The sequence below is a fragment of the Lepidochelys olivacea genome (assembly GCF_965140295.1).
Source record: "Lepidochelys olivacea isolate rLepOli2 genome assembly, chromosome: 15".
Taxonomy (NCBI): Eukaryota; Metazoa; Chordata; order Testudines; family Cheloniidae; genus Lepidochelys; species Lepidochelys olivacea.
The window spans coordinates 31,250,667-31,266,767 of record NC_140425.1 but is presented as its reverse complement, the minus strand read 5'-3'; the positions used below and the strand labels follow the sequence as shown (position 1 = coordinate 31,266,767).

General features: G+C 44.2%; 1 protein-coding gene across 1 annotated transcript in view; it reads right to left on the bottom strand.

Moving 5' to 3' along the window:
* Positions 1-15,803, bottom strand: part of ACACB (acetyl-CoA carboxylase beta) — a gene marked incomplete at its 5' end in the record, with an annotated part of 68,076 nt that extends 52,273 nt beyond the window's left edge. The window contains 2 exons of the mRNA XM_084649134.1: positions 798-930; positions 15,145-15,803. Of these exons, the coding sequence (XP_084505260.1) occupies positions 798-930; positions 15,145-15,803 (792 nt within the window). The remainder of the gene's footprint in view (positions 1-797; positions 931-15,144) is intronic.
* Positions 15,804-16,101: the final 298 nt, after the last annotated feature.

Below are 16,101 nucleotides of genomic sequence, written 5' to 3'. Positions count from 1 at the left end.
TGGAGATCGAAACTGGCCCAATGTCTGTAATACAATTCATAAACACCCTAAAATGACTCTCAGCCACTCACTAACAATTAATTGCGATGTCTGTTCCCATCAAACGAAACCAGTTCAGGAGCAGGCTGCCTGCGAATGCTGAAGTTGAGACAAGATCAATGTTTCTAACAAACATGGTTTCTCGAAGCTGTGACTTGACTGCCAGTCTTCATGATGTCGAGTCTTAGCCAAAAAGACTTACTTTTGGGATGGTGAGAAATAATTTTGACAAGAACAACTTGGCTGATTCAAGCATAACACAAGGCACTGCCCAGCCCTGAGCATGGGAAGGAATAAAATACCTCACAAAGCTCTGCAGAAGCCCTTTCTCTGAGGACCGAGAGCACAGCAATGACTGGCTTCAACAGGTAGCACCCTCTAGAAAGGTGTTGGAAGCAACATCGGAAGTCAAGAGTTGAGGTTTACAATGAAAAGAAAAAAGGAAGGAACCTTCAGGCAATCAGCAGGGACAAGGGAGAAGCGGGTTCGCACACATGTACCAAGGGAGGAAAGAAGCAAAAAACTGCATATAGGAGACACCTCTAAGGAGTTCCAAAGAGTTTTGTATTTGTAGGGTCCATTTTGATGCTTAATGGTGCTTTGACATAACTGACCTATGTTAATATCCTCGGAACCTCCATGCCAGGACCCTACAGAACATAAGAACTGTTCAGGAAACCAGCATCCCAACTGCAAAGAGAGCTAGGAAGCCAGACGTCCCCGAGAGCATGCACTGGGCTGGGCTAAGGCCAAGGTACCTTTTCAATAATGCGGTTCCCCCCAAAACGAGTCATGAACTCCGCAGGTGAGGCCACAGTGAAATCCCTCTGGAGATCCAGCTTCTTCTGCTCTCGGCCTCTCTTGACCAGGTGCAGTCCTGACATGCTAGGCCTGAATCAGATACAAAACAACAGGTTTAAAAATCATCATCAAAGCAAGGCTGCTGTCTAGATACGCCAACAGTTCAGAAGGGCAGAGTCAGATTGATCTCAGGCTTGGGACTCTGAGAAGGAATGAATTTGGCAAGCCATGCAACAGCCTAAAACTTAAGATGAAAAACAAACCATCGCAGTAATACTTTGCTCCTCCAACCAAGGGTCTCAAAGCAATGAACAGCCATCAGTTAACCCGTACACCCCTGAAGAGGTAAATACGGGATATAAAGGATTGCTTTACCAATATGCAGACACTTTTGAGACAGAACACAGCAGCTGTTTAAATGGCACACTGAACAAGGGGTGAAGGAGAACACTGTACTCAATTGAGAGGCATGGGAGCAGTAAATTTAGGTAAGCAAAATGTAATTTGTCAGGGCTGAATCCCCTACTCTTATGCAAAGTGACAGGATATCTTTAATGATGCCAAGTGCCCAAGACCTTGGCTTTGTGTCACTGATTTCAAAACCATTGATAAAAGGCAACTGTGCTGCTAGGAGAGATGTTCTATCTCTACACAGATACCCTAAGAGAGGCTGAGAGCAATCCTGGTGTTTGCATTTCAGACCACAGACGCGCACACATCCAAAATCACTGGGGAATTTCAGGACTGTTGACGGACAAGGTCGAGTGTGTGTGTAGCTACCATCGGGAGAACAACAGTGCCATGACAAATACTAATCCGCTTCCTGCCTGACAAAGATTCACAGAGTACACAATGCTGGCAACGTGCCAACGCTCTGCTCATAAGCAAGAGAAACAGGAAGAACCCGGGGTGACAAAATGCAGAGTGCACTCAACAATCGACAGCAAGAGCGAAGTCCCTTGCTAAACTTCAGAGGCTTATTAACACACACACACACACACACACACACACACACACACACACACACACACACACACACACACACACACACACACACACACACACACACACAGAGTCTCTTCAGCTACAGAGGGTGCTGAGGCAACCTTTTGTCAACTAACTGAACTCCATGGGGGAAAGAGTCATTTCCTGGCAGGAAAGCGTTCTGTTTCCATGCCAAACCGGGCACTGAAGTTCAGTTAGCACAGTTACATAGCAAGACCTTTCCGGATCCCAGATCCCATCATGTGTCCACCTTCCCCTCATCCAAGGTATGCTTAGCATTTGAGCCTTCTGTAGCGTCAAGATAGATTCAGCACAGGTCAAGTCTTCAGAGGCAAATCCTGCCCCCTGCCCCACACACTCTGTACCTCTACCTTGGCAGGAACAGAAGGCAGTGGAATCAGTACAGTTCTCTTGCACAGGCAGGTGGGGGGAAGGCAGTACAGGGAACCCACGCAGAGGCTGGGGAACACACCTCTGTAGGCATTTCCCTCCCCCTAACTGGTGTGTGTGGGGGGGGGGGGAGAGTTTGAGAGGTGAGCTGGAGAGGTGCATGGCTAGCAATTTCCTTTTTCACAGATCAGTCAACTTCACTCCCCACGCCACTCTCTGCACCCCCATGATACTCCCCTGCAGACAGACTCCCAATGTCTCAGGCTGCGCACAGGATCTGGGATTTGGCTCTTCCCAAGCAGGGGCCTGATCTTTGACTCCTGTTCCTTAGGCAGGAGAACAATCAAAGTTCCACACGTTTGAGAACAGACCTCTCAAGTAAGCATGACCTAAGATTTCAGTTAAAAAAAACAAAAAAGAGAAGTAAGGCCTGATTCGAGGCCAACGACTGGCTCTCCAAAGAGGGAAAGGAAAAGCTAGCGGCCTAAACAGCTTCATTTTTTACGATCAATACTGTGTGTGTTACAATCGTTCAATGAGCTGGGAAGGCTTCAAAACGAGGATCCACCCAGATCCTCTGTTGGCCAGGCCTGGTGCAGACCACAACACACCTACATCTAGCACACGGGGGTTGAGATTCACTCTCATACAGTTGCATCTTGTAACTGAAGTAGGCCACTACTGGTTACTGAATAAATTCGGAATGAGGCTGCCTTGGACAGGAATAGTGAAGCACATGGGCCAGGAGAGCATTGATGCAAACAGGAGATACTGAACTTACTGTGCCTTATGTGACAGAATTCTGGCCACACTGTGAAATACTTCCCAAGCATAGCATGGCTGCTGGTGGCGCTTCCCTTGTCTACAAATGTTGCTTCCACTCTGTTCTGCTGTGAGTCTGGAGTTTAATTTTTGCTTTGGTTTAAAATACTGTGCTGCTCTGCTTGGAGGGGAGGTGTGACGTTAGCATTGGTACTACAGTACCAGTACAGGTCACAGTGGAGAACAGAGCCCTGTCGTGTAAGATACTAGCTCTGCGCCAAAGTGTTTACACTCTAAACAGACAAAGGGTGAGAGAGGAAACAGAGGGGGTCTAGGTTACACAGCAGGTCAGTAGGAGAGCCAGGAATTGAAAGCAGGTCTCCCAGGGGCCAACGCCCTGTCTGCTGGACCACAGTGTTTCTTGTAGGGGGCAACTTATGCAAACAAGCCTGACACACAGGAACAAGCAAAGCATGTCATCCAGAGAACAGCTGCTTCTTCACTGCACCTAGAGCTGATCAAAATTATTATTTGTAAATAGTTCAGCCAGCAAGTTTTAACATAAACACTTTCAATTACATTTTTCATAATTTTCTCCTTTGTGATTCAACCAGATCTAAATATTCTGAACCTCTGTCTAGTATTCCAGCAATTGCCATGCAGAGAAAGCGCACAGGAGGCCTCAGATACTAGAAATATATAAGAATATTTAAAATCACAACAAAGCTTTTACACTAGGAGATTCAGACACATTAAATCTCATTCTTAACATCTGGAAAGCTATATGTGAACCACTAAAACAGTAAGTTATTGATGAATGTGTCTATAGTACACATTCCTTGACTTCATTGTTCTGAATACTATATATAGAAAACTAAATAAGAACTGTAATAAATAAGAAGCAAAGTGATACAGAGAATCATTATGCCAATTTTAAACATCTCATTACAGCTGCGATATGAGAAGACCATTTATCAAACTTGGGCATCTAAATTAAGGCACCCAATTGTGTGCTCTGTTCTGCATTTAGGGACCTATGGGTTGATCTACACTGTGAATCTCACGCTGTGTGGGGACCCAGTTATAATGCAATAATATCTTAACAACTTTCAGAGTAACAGCCGTGTTAGTCTATATTTGCAAAAAGAAAAGGAGTACTTGTGGCACCTTGGAGTCTAACCAATTTATTTGAGCATAAGTTTTCGTGAGCTGTAGCTTATGCTCAAATAAATTGGTTAGTCTCCAAGGTGCCACAAGTACTCCTTATCTTAACAACTGAAACAGGTTCAGTCATGCAGCACGGATGGGATCCAGTTCTCAACTATGAAAATTAAGTTGAATGGGTTACATCGTTAATTATTTCCTGCACAAGTTGCATTAATTGCAACATTTCTCTGTTGCGGCTACTGAGAAATCCTGACATTTCCGCATGCCCTTTAAAACATGGGAAAGTTCCTCCCACATTAAAAAGGAAATTAAAGCTGGATTGACATTTTAATATCAGAACCATTGATTAAAGTTACAAGACTTTCAACCAATGAAAAACACAATGTTCAGGGTGAATCTGTTCCACAGCTTTAGATGGGACTGTCAACTTTCCTAGCAAGTTCCTAACTGCCTCTTATTTTTAAACAGCACTGGAAGAGGATCAACTGACAGGATACAGCCAACAATTCTTTGGTCACAATATAAATAACACTTTGGACTGTGCATAAAATTAGACAATATTAGGGGGAGTATGAAGCCATCACGGAAAAATTCCCTACAGTTTTCCCATTAGCAAAGCACACAACAATCCATACGTTAAATGTGGTCACCTTCTGATCACCCTTTTGCTAGCAGACCTTGTTAGAATCTCAGTTTATCACCCTCCTACATCTTGCAATGATACTAAACTAGCCCAGGCCACTGCCCCAAGCACGGCACATAAATTTACATTTTTTCCCTACATAGCTCCATATTAGCAAAAAGAATACAGACTAACACGGCTGTTACTCTGAAACAGCTCCATATTAGCTATCATCACCAGAACCACTGTGCCTTCAGAGAGACTGGCTGATAACAGCAGCTTATGGCAGAATTATTTCAGTCTAGGGCTTGCTGCTCCAGCCTGTCAGGGAGTTGTGTATAAGATCCTATTAGGAATACAATAAAATCCCTCCAACCCTGCTGTCTTGCTTCTGTCCCTTGCTCAGCCCCATCACTTAGTCTTCTCTATTACTGCTGCCATCTGACCCAGTCAGCAGCTGATCTCAGTTCTTGATGCCTCCTATCTTCCTGCTGCTGCTCCGCCCAGAACTCCTGCACCTTGCGCTTCTAATCTTTCCAACTGCAGCTGCTAGACGAGGTAAGACTTTGAGTAAACTGTTTTTACAATCTACAGAGTGCCCCCAGGAGTACTGAAAGTACTGCCACGTTGACTGTCACCTTCCGAGTACCCATCAGATGGTAAAAACACAGACCAGACACACCAACTCAACACAGCACCAGACCCAGCCAGAACAAAGCCTGCAGACATATCTCCACTGCTACAATGATAGACACCACCCCCAACACACCTTTCAAGATCCCTGGGTCCTACACATGCCTATCACAATACGTGGTATACCTCGTCCATGCACTAACTGCCCCAACAGCAACTGCCCCAAAACCAGACAATCACTGCACTCCCGAATGAACCCACACCAGAAAATGATATAAGACAAAAACAACTTATCACCTGTGGGTGAAAACATCTCACAAAGCAATCACTCTACAGCTGATCTCTCAGTCCTCATCCTCAAAGGAAACCTGCACAATGCTTTCAAAAGATGAGGCTGGGATCTCACATTCATAACTTTTCTAGACCCTAAAACTCATGGACTGAACAGAGACACTGGATTTATGGCTTATTACAACAATTTGTAACCTGCTAACAACCCCCCACCCAGCTGCTCCCGCTGCCTATCCTCTGATGACTGGAGGGGTGTTAACGGGCCACTTCAGCTTGAATGATCCCTTGAAATGTGTGTTAACTATTTATGCTAAACAATCTGTTCCACCTTGTATTTCGCTGTGACACTCTGAATACATTTCTCAGCCCTGAAGAACAACTCTGTATAGCTCAAAAGCTTGTCTCTCTGACCAACAGAAGCTGGTCCAATAAAACATATTACCTTACCCACATTGTGTCTCTAATATAGTGGGACTGACACGGCTACAGCTACACTGCATACGGTATAATGAACAGCTTGGCTTCTGAGAAATGGGCATTGTTGAAATCAAAAGCGTAAAAGCTAAAAAGTGGGGTGAAGGAGTAAAAGGAGGAAGGTGCAAGCTGTATTTTAGAAGGGACAGAGAGGAAACTAAACACTCATGAATTCAATAACATCAGGCAGCAATTGGGCAGTAGGAACAGACACAGCTAGACACAAATACTTTTACTATAAATCACACTTTTCACCTACTTGTGACCTTTCACACAAGGGCCTCAAATTACTTTGCAAACAGTTATTAAACCTCACAACCCCGCTATGTGGGAGGCCTTTCTTATCTCCAAGTCACAAAAGCGGAGCCTGAGGCCAGGTCTACATGATAAACTTTCCCAGGTATAACTACTTTGCTCAAGGGTGAGGAAAAAAAACCACATCCCCTGAGTAACACAGTTTTAACCATCTAAGCCATGGTATAAGACAGAGGTTCTCAAACTGTGGTCTGCGAGCTCCATTCAGGCGGTCTGCGGATAGTTCCCTCTAAGGTGCGTGCCTGGGTGGCCGCACACGAGAGAATGAAGGGCAACCCACCTAATCAGCTATTACCAGCAGGACAGTGGGGTGGGAGGAGGTATTGTTTCATATTCTCTGTGTGTATATAAAGTCTGCTGCAGTTTCCACGGTATGCATCCGATGAAGTGAGCTGTAGCTCATGAAAGCTCATGCTCAAATAAATTGGTTAGTCTCTAAGGTGCCACAAGTACTCCTTTTCTTTCCATCTAATCAGTGGAGCCATGCAGGCATGGTTTCACTAATTAGGTGCCTGGACATGTAAAGTGAGGTGGTGGCCTTGGGGGAAATACAGGGTAGGTGGCAGGGGGTAGTGGGGTGAGAAGAGGGGGCTGTGACGGCCAGAGAAAGAGGCAACTTTCCCCAGCTCTGGGGCTGCCATGGCAGGGGAGAGACACCCCCCTCCCCCTCCTTCCCAGCCCCAGTGCTGCCATGGCGGGGGGAGAGAGGGCACAACCATCACATTAGAAAAGGAAGACTACTGATAGTAAAATACGAGTTGAGTGCTTTTATTTGTGGGGGGTGGGGGGGAGCGTTAATTATTAAGGTTTTTTTTATATACCACTTTTATCCAAAGTGCTTTACAACAGTTAGCTAATGATACAAACAACATTTGGAAAGATCATTAAGTGGTCCGCCGAGACCCTCAGCAATTTTCAGTGGTCTGCGAAAAAAGAAGTTTGAGAACCACTGGTGTAAGACATGCAGGGCTTCTCCCATAGCTACTGCCTCTCCTGGAGGTGGATTAGCGACACCAACAAGAGAAACTCTCCTAAGGTGCCACAAGTCCTCCTTTTCTTTCTCCTATCAACATAGGAGCATCTTCACTGAAGCGCTGCAGTGTTTTAAGTGCACACCTTCCTTCCGGCACAGAGATGCTATGTGACTTGCCCAAGGGACATGCAGCAAATCAACAGCAGTGCTGGGACCAGCTGCCAGTTCCTCAATGACCAGATGCTCAATCTACAAGACCATCCTGCTTCTCTGCTGCATACTTTGTTGTTTTTTCCATGGAAGCAAGAAAGGACCTCCTGGGCCAGAGAGGCACTTTGAAGTAAGCATTGTCCTGCCCACGCAGATCAGACTGTAGAGTCAGAGCACTTGCTAGTCATGAAATCAGCATGCAACAATCAAATAAATTATGCTCTTTGTGCGTAGGACACATAAGAAAAACAAGCATGTAGTTCTGAACAGGAAATCAAACACATTGACAGAATCAATCTCATTTTCCTATCAGTCACTAAATACTGCAATAGTGGGCAGAATGCTGCCTCCCCACTGTCAGAGCCTTTACTCATAGGAGCAATTTGTACTCACTTTAACTCCAGTCAAGAAGTTCATTTGCAAGGGCTTTCTAGGACTGAACCCCTTCCTTTGCAAATCCTGTTCAGACAACAGTCTCTTGTAAATTTCATGGATGGGAATCCTTTAGTACTTAATGCTAATGATCAAAAGGCTACAAATAGCTTTAAAGACCAGATATTTAGATTGACACTCCTCGGATAAACAACCGCAAGCATTCAAAAGTCATAAGAGTGGCTTACAAATGCCACGATTTTTTTAAAATACTACACTTTGGGTTCTTTTAATTGCCTTCTGGATTTTGAGAATCCAGAGCTCATATTTTTAAGTTTTTTTTCCTGCAACCTTACAGGCTAGAAATGTACTCCCCACCCTTCCCCCAATGAAATCAGAGATTCTCGCATAAGAAAATAACTCCAGGAGGTGGAGCTTTAAGAAAAAGCACCAAATAATGAGGTTTGCAATAAAGTTATGAATGGGTTGCTAACTCAACAATAAAGCTAATGTGCACAGATTCCCTTCCCTTCCCTCTCCCAAACCCCCAAAATACTCTTATATTTCAGTAAGAACTGTATCAACATCAAACCCAGCCTGCACTGGGTAGAACCCAAGCAATGCAGTGCAACGCTAGAGCAGGACAACATGATGACAACCCAGTATCTAAAGAGAAACTGACCAGTTCATTTTTCATTGTCCCAGATGCCTGAAATTCAAAGAAAACAAACTATAAAAAAGTTTCGTTTTACAAGATTTTAGCTTTAATAAATGAACAGGTAGTACAGGGAAGTTGGGTTTGTTTTTCAAATAATTTATTTTTAATCTGACAGCAGCTCTCACAAACGCAGAAAAAAAAATTAAATGCCACAAAAATATTTTTCACTGTGCAGGGAAAAAAAACAAACAAACCAGATATAACTCACTACCACACTCAGAAAACTAAAGAGAAAAAGTTGCATAAGAAAATCTGCTGCCTTAATCTCCCTAAGTACATGGATTGCTCTATAAATTCAAATCACTGGACAAACATTCATTAACTTTCACATTTCAATGAGAAAATAAAAATAACAATGCAGTGTGCAGGAGACAATGTTAGGGAACAATGCCTGGCTACCGCTAACTTTCAAGGAGTGCTTCTCTGCACGCATCTCAACAAGTACAAAGATTCATAGCTGAACTACACTCAGAACTAGGAACCTGGTAAAGAAAAACCCTAGAAGCATATCGGAAAGGAGCAGCAGCGGCCTGTTGTTTTGCTAAGCAGAGAAAAGTTGCAGCTGCTCAGCAATTTACATTCTGCCTTGAAGTCCTGATCCCCTTTTCAAGGTACCCAAGGCAGAACATTTCTTTTGCCCCTGGTGCCAACCTTCTCAAACACTGGAACCAGCTGAGGCTGGACCCATCCTCTCCCTCCATTCTGGAATTCAATGTGTGATTAGGGTCCCATTGCAGAGTCCATCCCGGGGGCTTCCTCTTCCTCCTCCATTTCTCCGTCTTTCTTCCCCTTCCCCAGGCAGCTAGAGTCGTAATAACAGCGAACTCTCTAGCAGCACCCTGTGGCACAGATTAGAAACTTTTCTGAAATGACCTCGGGCTGCCTCCATTCACTTCTCTCTTAAAGCAACAGTAGCAGTTTCACCTTTACCAGACACCTACAGAGGCCAGAGTTTTGTTTTGCAAAATCGAAATAGGGATGGGGTGGGAGTAGGGGGAGGAACCCAACTCTACCCTACTATAGTGTATGTGTAAAGGCAGAGACATCACCTTGATCTGGAGTCTGAACATTTGCATTTCCTGACTGGATTCAAGTGACATAAACTTGCATCAAAGCAGGTGTTTCCAATGTGGTGCACCAACACAGCTAGCCATGGTCTCCACCCAGAAGAGTTTACAGACCAAGACAAAGGACGACATACAAAGGGCAGGAGAGAAAGAGAATCAAGTCCATATGATGTTATGGACAATGTCATTTGCTACCTTTTAGCAAATGTTATAATTACATAAACAAATGAAGACCTCTGCCTAGCTTAGCCATGAAACATTGGTTAAGTTCTTCCAGGCATCATGGCAGAAGTGGGTTTGAATAGGGATTTGAAAGACTGGATTTTATTTTTGTTTCATGCTGCAATCTATTCCTATCAGCCTTATCATGTATAACGGGCTCATATCAGAGCAGGGGGCCAGCTCATGTCAATGACAATTTACATTCAGGGCGAGAACAGATGCAATGGGCAGAGTGGGGCCTGAACTGTCACTCTGGGTCCAAACCCCAATCAAACACCTTGCAGGAGTCCATGTCTGACTCCAGATCCCACCTTCACAGCAAGCCCAGCCCTAGAAACTGAAAAGCACTGACACAGCAAAGTGCCTTATCTGAAGAGCAAGCTCCCCTTCCTGGTAAACGAATACAGATAGGTCTATCTGATTCATTGTTTCATGGCTAGTCTGCTCCCAGATATACTGAAAAGCTGGATGCTCAGCACTGGGAGGGGGTTAAATTAATGATCCCTTCACCGTGTGACAGGGAAAGTTATTCCTACCCATTTCCCTGTTCTCAGGCTGTGGAAGAGGAACAAACACTATTGCAAGCGGCTGTGAGCACATTGCACCCATCCTACATGCCCTGGGGCCTGGATCCTGCGCGTACTGAAGTGAATGGTGCAGCATCAGGGCTGATATAGGTCACCGTAGAGACAGCATCAGCCCTGCTGGCAAGGTGCCTGGGGAGGATCAGCACTCTGGTAATGCCACTGCATGTGCCTTCCCTCTTTACGCATAAGGTGGATGAGCAAGGAGGCTTTTGCTCTAGCGGCCACAAGGGTATGAATCCCACCCACCCCCTCTGACTCGCCACACATCTTAATCAGTCTCACTTTTTAGCAATAGGCAACCCAAAGTGTTAAGACCAAACCCCAGGCAAGACCCCTCTTTTTTAAAATGAGGGCACTTTGTTCCAAGCACATAATCTGCACTTTACTGAAATAACAGCACCGTCTAGTTTGTAAGCTGTTTTAATTGTCTCACGTCCCATTCATTTGCTCAGCACCTCAAGTGCCTCAGCAAGAAGCTCTTTAGAAATACACGTTATTAAATAATATGTAACAGATAGGGCCAAATCTGCAGCTCTTGCTCTTGATTGTTTTGTCCAAGGAGGGCTGTGGATTTGATCCCATTAACACCAGCAGCTTTCCTCTCTGGATTTCAGAATAATTTACAAACACCAATTCACTCATCCTCATAACCCTGCCTGCAAGTTAGATCTGCATCATTAGAAACTGAGGTACAGGAAGATGAAGTGAACCTGGTCAAGGTCATCACAGGCAGCTGGTGACAGAGCTGGGAACAGATCCTAGGAATCCCAACTCCCTGGCCCAGCCACCAGGCCTCACACACCTTCTCCCACATTTGTACATGTAAACATTTTTACTCTGCTTTATGATTCTTCCACTAGCAAAGGCAGTTTCCTTTGCTGCCGAAGGAAGGATAGTGATGGTTTCCCCAAGCAGTGGTGCCAGCAGATAAAATTCTGCCTGGCCATCTCCACGGATAAGAATGAGGGACACAGCCTGTCACCAAAGATCACACACAAAAGTAACTTGTTTGGGATCCCAGACCCTCAGCATGACACACAGGTGAAATAAAAGCCTAACATGAATGACCCCTTTCCTAGCAGCGACTCTTTATTCTAAGCACCTGACCTGGCAAGGTGTGGTTCCTGGATTCAACAGAAATGGAGGATGCTCAGCACCGCACGGGATCAGGCCCCAAGTTTCACCAGACAGTCAAACACTGTGATCACTTAAGGTACATGCTCCCACTTTTGGGTCACAAGCAGTTCACCAACACTCACATCTGCATATTGTTATCATTTAGAGTTTTAAAAGCTCTTACCTCTAAAGGACACCAAATGAAACAATTCAGCAGCTAAAGAGCAAGCAAACCCTGCACAACCGCTATAATCTGCTGATCCAAGATGTAAGGAAAACAGCCCTTTGCTCAAGGCTAGCTCAGCCCCAGGTCACCTTATTGCTATTCCTTAAAGTGATACAATTCATTTATTAACAGCCAGTAGTCATTTCAACACACTCAGAAACCACGCGTTTACAAAGTGAAAAAGCAGAGAAATGGTCCTGGCAGGTAGCCTTCATTTACTCATTACAGTGTCTGAGTAACATCCCTCTCCCCAGCCCCTCCAGCCCAAAACAGAGACAGTCAAATAATGTTGGAAATTTCTGAATTAAATATTACTTTTGGTGTAGTCCAAAGACAGGGAATAACACAGTTAAGTTGCACAGTACAAGGCTGTATTTCTACCTGAGTTTAAAAGGGCAAAAAAGTTTAAATTATTCCTGCCCAAATCTCCCTAAGTGATGCTGGTAGGAGAGTATAAAGGTCTCCTACCCCCGACAGCACATTGCAAATTTATTTAGAATAATTACTGAAAATAGTTCCTTAAAATTCCATAATGCTCAGTTGGGACTAGACTTTCAGAACACGTAGGCATGATGCATATTAACACAACTGTGTACCAATCTAAAAAAAAAGTTAGGAACTGCAGGGGGAAATGGCTAACTAGGCACATTTCAGAGTGATAGCCATGTTTGCCACTTTTACAGATCCAGACTAAGAGTCCTGTGGCACCTTATAGACTAACAGATGTATTGGAGCATCCAACGAAGTGGGTATTCACACACAAAAGCTTATATTCCAATATGTCTGTTAGTCTATAAGGTGCCACAGGACTCTTTGCCGCTTTTCTAGGCACATTTGTATATGTATAACACACACAACTTCCAGGTGTGGTGTTCTGTCCCATCTAGTGGCACCAAGACCACTTAGAGAGAGTTAAATGAGTCTGCTCTACAGCCTTAGCTAAGAGCCAGTTGGCTTTTAGCTCACGCGGAAGAGGCTCATGTACGGAGGTCCCAGGTTAGATCCTGCTCACCGCTGACCAGGGTCTGGCGGCATTACATATGCAATCACCATATTTGCACATGAAGTTGCCATTAACTGTGCACTCATTCTGTGTGCTTAATGTGTCTAAAAATCATGCTGATACGTCATCCAAATAAAATTGCAGTTACTGAGCAAAACAAATACACCATACAGATTTCAGAGTAGCAGCCATGTTAGTCTGTATTCGCAAAAAGAAAAGGTGTACTTGTGGCACCTTAGAGACTAAGTCCTTTTCTTTTTACACCATACAGATAAACTCTAAGGTAAGTGTAACATACATGATGATGTTCCCCTCTATCAAATATGGTCTTATCCTCCCACCAGTGAGAGAAATTCTGCTCTTAGTTACCTCCATGCAAAGCCACTAGTGAGGCTAGCATGAGGGTAACTGACGGCAAATTTTTGGCCCATGTGGTGACTATTGGCAGTGACAAGGTAGCAACGTTTGCACATACCAACAGATGGCGTACTTGGAGAGAGAAAAAACAACCACCACCTCACAACAAGCACACAAGGGAAAAACCAAAATGAAAGAAAAAGCAGGGGAGAAAAAGAAGTGATCTGATTTTAACTTTAGTGACTGTGTTTAAAGGGGCACATCCAATGGACCAAAAAAAAAAAGCACATTTACATCTGATATTTTTAAACAGACAATAAATACCTGTTATAACAACCTTGGAAAGATTAGAAGAAAAAAAATCTATGTTTTGCAACGTTTCCTTTGTGCTTTTGACAGAACTTTGTGTATAGTCACTTTCTTCTCTCCTTTGCACAGTCAGCGCACATACACAATTGTAAAACTACAAAGGTTGGCAGGGCAACTCAGGGTCAAGCTGATTTATCAAATTACATCCCCCATCACAGTCCAAGGGTTAAAATACACCTTGTATTATTTCTCTCATTTTACGTTCCTTAATTCAGCTGAAATCTTTTCCTCTTGACATGTAAGAGCAAGAACTAGGATGACCTCTCTAGTTGCTGCATCCAAGCTGCAACTCTCTAATCAAACAGAAGTCCCCTCTTCAGACAAAAGTCACAGAAGTGCTCATTGGCAAGAGCGGGCTGACACTGGTGAAGTGTAGCTGCTTGGCTGGGACACTGTCTGAGCATGAATAAGGTGCTTTCAGAACTGTTCAGGCACCTCTGCTCCCATGACACGTATGCAACACATGCAGAGAGGAGAAAACTCTCTGCACAGACACTGAACACAGTTCTTGGGGCTACACCACCTCAAACAGCTGCACTGAGTTTATTATTTTATATCCATTTTGAAGCCAAATCAGCAACATACTGTGCATGGTGGCATTTAGTTCAAAGTAGAGATGGGTCTGAGAAGCAACATGTGCATCAGGATCACAGCTAGGGGCCTCTTTAGATCAAGGATCCGGATCCAGGCCCATTTCTAATTCAAACAGGGGTACTAAATACTCCTACATGCTCACCTGAAAGCCCCCTCAAAACCCCAACTATATGTACACCTAAAGGCTTATCATGAAGGGGTCAAGTTTGGGCAGACTACACTCTGCAGTTTCATATCCCATTATTAATCCCTCACCTGCCCAGTCCACTTAGTAATAGATTTAATGCATCAGCAAGTTGGACATTGCAATGTTGTAATATACATAAATAGCCTCTCCAAGCATAACCTTGCAAATCTGCACTAGTGACCAGGACAACTGTTAGGAATCACTGACAATTGCAAATTATTGAGTGAGGCCCCAATTTCACAAAGAATAACACACGCGCTGCTGCAAAGTGTAGCTCAGGTTTAGATTTAAAAAGTTTGCAACAGCGCTGGCTCTTCTTTTAAACCTTGGCTAAGATGCGGGCAGGGACTGCCTGATGTTTGGGGGCAAAATTCTAAAATGCACAGACCAGCGAAGTGTGGATTAGCGAGGTTCTACTCAAACTCCAGCACCCGACTTGTGTTAACAGAAAATAAAACATTTCTTTTTAAAAACAAAATTTCATTAAAAGAAAAAGAGCAATTTTCAGTAAAAAGGGAGTGGGGTGGGATTTGGGGGGTAATTTTTAATTTTATACACCGACTCCTACTTCCCACATTCCCCCTCACTTATTTACAAATAGCTTTGAGCAAAAGAAGCTGGAAATAAATCTCAGGGCTCTTTACCTCATGGTTGTGGAAGAAGATCCAGTCTCTGACAGTGATATTAGCGAAAAGGACTCAAAAGAGGAGGAGGAACCAACGCTCACCACGCTACTTCTGCTAGTGACTTTAAAGGATCCAGATACCAGCTCATCATCAGACGAGTTATCTTCAAAAGAGCCCAGGACAAATTTTGCCATTGCTTGCCTTTTGAGCTGTACCTGAGTGTTGTCTATAAACTGCTCCTGGTTTCCTCTGGAGATGGACTTCTTTAGCTTCATCTGCTGCTTTGATGAAGGAAGCGCAACTTGATATAAAGGCCCTGTTAAACTGTTTTCTGGAACATCTTGTACCGGCTCTGACACGTCAGGGGAAGAAGGGAGATTTGGAAGTTTGTGTTGCCAAAGCGTACTTGCTGCTTGCTGAAAGGCATCCACGAACACTTGTCCAGAGGTCAGTGAAGTCTGAGCAGGCCCTGTGGACTGGAGTGCTGGTACAGCCCTCTCCTGCAGTTGGCATGTTGATCCTTTTGAAGGTTGCTCTTCGTCTTCAGAGGCTGCTGGCAGCTCTGGACTGGATCTCTCAGTCTCTGAATTTAACTGGTTAATGGGCTGAGAATTTGCCATTTCGATCCAAACAAACCATAGCAAAATCAGACAGGACAACAGGGCCAGCAGTACCATTCAGAACCCCTAGAAGAAGAAGAAATGCATATGTATAGAAGTCACAATCTATTCAGCTAATGCTAACAGGCTGCAAGTGGACTGGGACTGCCTTATTCTAACAGAGAAAGACTGGTTGGATTCCAAATGCTACCACAGGATCAAACAACACTGTAAAACTTTTGTGGTCACAGCTGATGTCAAGACGACCAATATGTATCCTCCCAGAGCACTAGGAATTGTATTATAGCAGTAAGGATAGAAATCAGATCCCCCTTGCTCCAAAACCACAGACCCTTGCTCCTCGAGCCAGCACTAT